The sequence below is a fragment of the Malus sylvestris genome, chromosome 14 (genome assembly GCF_916048215.2).
Source record: "Malus sylvestris chromosome 14, drMalSylv7.2, whole genome shotgun sequence".
Lineage (NCBI taxonomy): Eukaryota > Viridiplantae > Streptophyta > Magnoliopsida > Rosales > Rosaceae > Malus > Malus sylvestris.
Window position 1 is genome coordinate 29,402,939 of NC_062273.1, and position 7,076 is coordinate 29,410,014.

The 7,076-nt window shown below is 37.5% G+C and overlaps 1 protein-coding gene across 1 annotated transcript; it reads right to left on the reverse strand.

The window, feature by feature from the left end:
- Positions 1–2,539: 2,539 nt before the first annotated feature.
- LOC126600429 (probable auxin efflux carrier component 1c) lies at positions 2,540–6,261 on the reverse strand. Its single transcript, XM_050267003.1, has 6 exons — positions 4,668–6,261; positions 4,294–4,540; positions 4,101–4,186; positions 3,444–3,601; positions 2,989–3,065; positions 2,540–2,883 (listed from the first exon to the last, which is right to left on the reverse strand). The coding sequence occupies exons 1-6, from the start codon at positions 5,899–5,901 to the stop codon at positions 2,817–2,819; spliced, it is 1,869 nt and encodes a 622-aa protein (XP_050122960.1). The 5' UTR covers positions 5,902–6,261; the 3' UTR covers positions 2,540–2,816.
- Between the last annotated feature and the right edge of the window lie 815 nt (positions 6,262–7,076).

The window sequence follows — 7,076 nt, forward strand, 5'->3', positions numbered from 1 at the left end:
AATGTGACCACGAATTTTAGACGAGTATGATTGATACCACTGCGTGATGATATGACCACGAAATGGAAGAATTCCTAGTAGAAATCCAAGCAAGTCATTAAATCCATGTTCATTTCCTATTAAGTTCCAAGTATGGATATACATCACAAGAGGGGAAGATACATATTTCAACAGAAGTAGATCTCCTGGACAAATTAGGCTCCATGCCTTATATTGTGCGTGCTTATTTTTCTCAGCTTTTAAGTTCATACAATAAACCTAAGCTAGATGATAGCATGCACTTGATGTTTATAGATTGGTACAATAATTACACGGAATACTAAAACTACTACAATCTTGTGTATAAAGTCATTCAACATGCCTAATAATGAAATACTGGAACGGATGAGGACCGGAAGTTTCAAATTAACGCCTTATCGACATGATTTCCTGTCGATTTACAAATAAAAGAATTATTGACATGATAAAAAAAAGTATCTTATTTTTATTGCAAGAATGTACGAAATATGATTGTATGTCTGTATGTATGACTTTAGACGCTTTTGGTGAAAATATTTTTGGAATTAATCTTTAGTAAAAATGCAAGTGAATTCTGAAGAAAAAAAAAGCACTTGTAGTGTCTCCCAACAAGAAGGCACTTCAAGTGCTTTTGGAACCCAAAAATATTTTCTCTAAAAACTTTCAATTATTTTAAAAGCACTTCCAAACGATTTCGTTACCATTAATTTCTAAAGGCCATGATCCTCCTACGACTATAATTTTGGAGCCTTTTTTTTGCTATTATGTATATATGTAGTAAAAAAATATGTTAATTAATAGGTTAATAAAAATTTATAATAATATTGTTTTTTTTTTTTAACGGACACTATAAGTGTATTATATGATCACTTTTTTATTAGTATATATGCATGGATTCCTTGTAGAAGCAAGAGGTTTTTACTCAAAAACTCTAAAGAGACGTATGATCAAATATTCGTGAAAAGGAAAGGTGTCAAGAAAAGGTAATATGTGTAAACTAAAAGACTAGGAGGAGAAGAAAGAAGTGAGAGAAGGAAACATTGGATTGTGACTTGTGTCTCCCAATATTCCAAAGAGGTACCCATCAAAATCAAACCCCCATCTTGGAGTGGAGGCCCCTTCTTGCACTATCTTCATGCATAATTGCATACACACACACACATATATATATATAAGCTCCTACTTATTTAGTTGATTAACTATAATCACAAAAAGAATAATTTTATATATATGTATATGTATTATTTCTTACTTTATTAGTCCTCACCCAACAACAAAAATAATGCACCCCCTATATATATATATATATTAACCTCTCATCGTACCGTCTTTTTTTTTTTTTGCATAAATAATCTTTAAATAATGATTATAACATATGTATGATGCTGGTAATAAGCGACATGGAATTAACTGAAAACAGACAGAACTAACAACTGTAATAAACCTAAACTAAAAACGGAAAGTGTCACTCATTGAGAATACGTTAGTCACAACTAAGTGTATATATGTTTACTTACCATGAGAATCAATGAGGATATGACGGAATGAGTATGAGAAGGTACGAGATACTGCAATTTCACTTATTGTTTTCACTATTTGGATGTTAGTATAAACATGAATGAGAATTGTACACATTTTTTTGCACATCTTTAATTATTTGTAAACACATAAAAAAGAATATTATTCATTTTTTGTGAATTCATTCCTTATGATAAAATGTCCTAAATGCCTAGGGAGGAAGACCCTTGGATGGACACGAATATAGTAAAAAGGAAAAAGACACCAAATTAAAAAAAAAGAGTAGGGAACATCAATTTTATTTTCTAGTTTTCTTGGGTGGGTGCTAGCTAGACTATCAGTCATCTCAACTTTGTATTTCAATTTTATGCTTTGCTAGTATATTGGATAGGATATATAAAGAAAAAAATCTTATTATAAAAAAGAAAAAAAAAGAGTTTAGGAAAATCTACACTAAATATCTAAATTATGAAAAACGAAAAGATTTAAATCGAAGTGCAGTGGGTTAAAGAAAAAGAATGTATCTACAAAGAAAAAAAAAACCTTACAATCAAATATGAAAGGGAAGCTAGTCATTACTCGTATTATTCAATATTATACGTACCATTGAAGAATTTTCTGCTGGAAAATTGAAATATGATTTCTTCAAATTCCAAACCTTGTTCATATGGGGACATAACGTGGTTGATGATGATTGAATTATTACTTAAAGTATTGCTTAATGTGTTTATTTTCTATTGATGACACATTATTTAGTTTAAAAATACAATCTATCTAGCATTATCCTTTCATATGTGAACAGGACAGAGAAAATCTTTGCAATCTGGTAAAGATATAAAACTGAGAGAATTCAACAGGAATAATACTGAATTTAGAACATCGGTGATGGATGTTGCAAAAGAGGTTATCATCGCATAAACTTTCCCTTTACTTTTTTTCTTCCCCTTTTTCTAGCTTAATTATAATCTTCAAAATATAATGGAAAGAAAATTATAACTAATAATTTAAACTACAGAAAACGTTCCTTTATAATTTAAATTCACTACAAACTGATTTTACAAATTTTACTAAGAAAAAAAGACGATTAATCAAAATAAAACGATTTCATTCATTCATTGCTTCCATGCAATGTTGTTCTATCTTCTTTCAATCTTCTTTCTCATTTTCTTTGAGTCCCATTTTCTGAAGCACTTATGAGCTTCTTGCTTTCTGCTTGCATGAAACGCAAAAGCCAAAAGCCATTAATGTTGTTTGTTGGTCTCCACTACTCAAAAGCTTCTTCATAGCCCCAACAAAATGTAGTAAACAAGCGTGATGGGCAATGCAATCAACATTCCAAATATAACCCTGAAATTAATTATTTGAATCATTAGTTAATTAGTGTCTAATTAGCAAAGAAAATAGTAAATAAAACTACTACAAAATTGTTAAAAATAATAATTTGTTACTTACCCTGTGCTGAGAATATCAGGGTGTACATTGTATTCCTTGGCAAAGACAAAGGGGACAATTCCTTGGGGTAGGGCTGCCTGTTATATATTGTTTGGCAATACAAAAAAACAAGGGCAAAAACATGTTAACCATGGCACAGATGTTTGTTGTGCAGTGTACAAAATTATACAGGTACAAACAAGTCATTGTCTAATTATATACTGGGTTGGAATTTGATTATGTTTTTTTAGCTCAGAGTCTTTTGGCAGTGGAATTTCTCAACCCATGTTTCTGAAAAGCAGTGAGATGCCATGACGATTTTATTAATAACATAAAAAAGTTTATCTTTAAGCTAACAAAATAGTTTAAAAAGTAAAGCTTATGGAGCATAGGTTAAGCTATGCAGGATTGCTTTGGTTGTGTCAGAAGAGGCAGAAGAGCAAAAATATGCAGAGAGGGAGAGAGAGATCGGTGACCTGTACAATGGCAACATGCAAGAGAGTGCCTCTTAAGCCAACAGCAATGGAAGCAGCTGCCATGACAGCTGGGCCTGTGAGGAATCTCACAGCCATGGTAAAAGCTGCAATGGAGTTTCCACATGCTATGATCTTTGGCTGCAAAGCCATAAACAAACCTGCAAAACATACATCACATCAAAAGCAGATTAACAAAACAGCAGCAGCAGCATCAGAGGCACCATGATCACCATTTCCACCACCACCACCACAGACAGACTGTCACTCACAGTTGGTCATGCTTGAAAGGCAGAAAAGAGTGATAGACCTTTCATCATCACTACCACCACCACCAACCCATTACATCAAATCAAAAACCGGAGACAAACCCAGCAAAAAAGGGCAGTCAAAAAGGAAAAAGATTTCATAAAGAAAACCAAACATTATCATAACCCTACTGTTTGCTTGCTTACTTTGCTTTATTAAAACAATTAATAATTAAAGGTGCTTGTTAATAAATAAAGGTAAAAATAAGGACACTGAAGAATCCCCACTTTCTTAAACTCACGGTGTAAAATCATAAACATGTATGCACGTGTTAAGCTGTGATTCACATGAGTGCAACAAAGGAGCCAAAACATTGTAAAAGAAAAAAACGAAGGGAATTCTACTACTGACCAAGGCTGAACATGGCCATGCCAAGTCCTGCATCAGACAGTATGGCAATGGACTTTGCTACAATTGCTGGCATTTGAACGTGCCACCTGCAAAATAAAAATCACCAAAATTATAATTAAGAAAGAAATAATTGAATCCCACTTCAACCAAATAGTGGATTAGACTAGACTGGATTGGACTGGATTGGATTTACCTGAATGAGACTAGAGACCAAGTGAGGCCAATCAAGCTGGAGTAAGTGTTTGGGTTTCTGATGAGTTTTCTCCAAACCATGATGAGAATAAGCCTTGTCATCACACTTGTTGGAGGCATCACTTTGGCTTTTCCAATCCCATCCCCTCCTTTCTCAGCCTCATTGTTCATGTTCATCTGATCTCTGTTTCCAAAGCTGAAATCCTCTCTCTCCAAGTACTCCTCCTGATTCTCTCTCCTCCCCTCCACTAAATAAATATCCAAAATATACCCACCATTAATCGATCAAATTAAGCAAAACCCATATCACCAAATCAATAAAAAAAAATAACAGGAATTTTTTTTAAAAATTTGGGAAAATTTTGAAGTCTGTACCTTTTCCTGGAGACACAGCCAATTTAACTTCTTTGTGATCATGGGCAGCTCCGCCGTATTCATTGCTTCCGAACACATCTGAAACAGGAGAAGCACTTGAGCTCCAAACAAACATATGGAGATCCTTCCCGCCATTGTTGTCCTCTGTTTTCTGAGCTTGCCCATTAGCCCTCTTTGCATTCATGGCATTGGTATTAGCATTAGCATTAGCGATGACGGTTTTAGACGCCGTCGGAGAAAACATTCCTGGGTTCGGAGCCGGGTAATGCGCCGCCGCATTACCTTGCCCGCCGTGGTAAAATCTCGGCTTGTTTCCAGTAGCAGAGCTGACAGCGCCGCCTCCACAGTCTTCCTCGAAATTTGACGGCCGTGGAGTCGGCCCTCTGGACGTAGACATCCCGTAAACGTCGTTAGCTCCGAAATTGGAGTTCCTTCCGGCAGCCATCATAGAGTAAAAATCCGTGTGGTTAAAGCTCGATCCTCTCGGCGTCGGATTTCTCGACGACTGCAGGGAGTAAATCTCCGCATTGGTAAGATTCGAAGGCCGCGGGGTGGTGGACGACAGCCCCTGAGACCGCCGCGAGAAAATATCCGACCGCGAAGCGTTTGATTTTCTAACAGTAACGTGGAGCTTGCCGTCCTCCTTGATCTCCGCTTCGGTTTCGAGGGGCTGTCTTCCGTCGAGCGACATGATGTCGGAGTCGACGTGGATGGAGACAATGGATCCCGCCGTGTCGGGAAACTGCTCGGAGATGAGGAGTCTTGCTCCTCGGTATTCGAACATGAAAAGCATCAAAGTGTACCAGATAATGCACTGGAGGACGACGATCTGCACCATCAAACTCCCGGAAAAATCGCCGTACATTCCTTTGAGCAATGGGATTCCCATGACCAGAGTGTTAGGCAGAGTGGAGACGGAGAAGAGAGTGATCATCCATTCCAGGCAGCCCCTTTTGCTGACTTTGGTCCAGACTCCGAGGACGGCGAGGACGATGAGCTTCTGGAGGGTGTCGGCGGCGATGAAGCGGGTGTTCATGTTGTAAGGGTCGTTGCTGGAGATGAAGTGGAAAGAGAGGAGGGGGACGGCGAAGAGAGCGACGAAGCGGTTGATGCCGGAACACTGGTCGGGGGTGAAGATCTTCCACCACTTTACGGAGCCGTAGGCCAAGATCATAGCCACGTAGAGCGGCACCACCGCCGTCATGACGTGGTAGAAGTCGGATAATGTGATCATCTTGGTGACCGGTGAAAACCCAAATCAGGAAAGTTAATTCTTGTTGCTCTGTTTCTGGGGAGGTGAGGATTTGTGGAGGAAAGTAGTGGGAGAAGAAGGAGGAGGTAGGCGGTGGATGTGGTGGTGGGGCTGATGATGAAAAGGGGAAGAGGAGGGGGAGAGCATGTGTGTTTTAGGTTTACGGGGGAGTGTGTGTGGGTGGGTAATAAGCAGAAAGAATAGAGCGTTGAGAGTTGCGAGAGCAAGCATGCACTTACAGTCCCCAACACACTCGGCTTTTCGGGTCTCAGAAAGTATTTTGCTTTTTTATAATTTCAGTTTGTTTTCCTTTTTTTTTTTTTTTTTAGAAAAAGAGTTGTGTAATTTGGGTCTAGGGTTAGGGTTTTTGGGTTAAGGAGGGAGGGTATTTTTTATTATTTTTTTGGTCGAAGGAGGGATGGTATTTGATTACATATATGTAGAATTTTTTATTGTAAGTTGGTGTTTGGCTCTATCTTGTATGGGTCTACTGGTTGCATAAAGTGGAGAAAAAGCATTTTGGCTAGAGGTGGCTGTGTCTTTAACTAGTTGTTTCTTTGTTTGGGTACCTTTTTAAGCTTTCAAAAGACCCTCTGCATCTTTCTTTTCCCTCTCTTATCAATGAACGATCAAGAACATCTCCAGCAAACTAAGTCATTTTCGAGTAAAAAGTCGATCGATTTATTCATCTCACAGCATTTCTAGCATATATGTTAGCTAAACTTTTTTTAGTAAGAAACCAGTCAATTCTATAGCTTATGTTAACAGCATCTCTAGCAACTAGCTAAATTCTTTTTGAGCTAGGAATCAATCAATCTTTAAGTTAGTTTAAGAGTATTTTCAACACACTAGCTAAACTCCCTTTTGAGCCAGGACTCAATCGATCTTTGACGATCAGGTCAAGAGTATCTCCAACAAACTAGCTAGCTAAACTCCCTTTTGAGCCAGATATCAAACTAACAATCAATCATTGGTGTCATTGGTTCAAGTCAAGAGTATCACCAACAAACTAGCTAAACTCCCTTTTAAGCCAGATATCAAAATATCAATCGATCTTTGGCTCAAGTCAAGAGTATCCCAGCAAGCTAGTTAAACCCCTTTTTAAGTAAAAAAATAATCACTCTCAAACTACACTCAAAGCATCTCAATAAAATTAA

What these genes read in the sequence shown, in the direction of transcription:
- LOC126600429 (XM_050267003.1), bottom strand. Translation starts at nt 5,901, where the DNA reads ATGATCACATTATCCGACTTCTACCACGTCATGACGGCGGTGGTGCCG. An exon ending in GGCTGTGTCTCCAGGAAAAG is followed by an intron (nt 4,541 to 4,667) that starts GTACAGACTTCA and finishes ATATTTATTTAG; the next exon opens with TGGAGGGGAGGAGAGAGAAT. An exon ending in TGGTCTCTAGTCTCATTCAG is followed by an intron (nt 4,187 to 4,293) that starts GTAAATCCAATC and finishes TTTATTTTGCAG; the next exon opens with GTGGCACGTTCAAATGCCAG.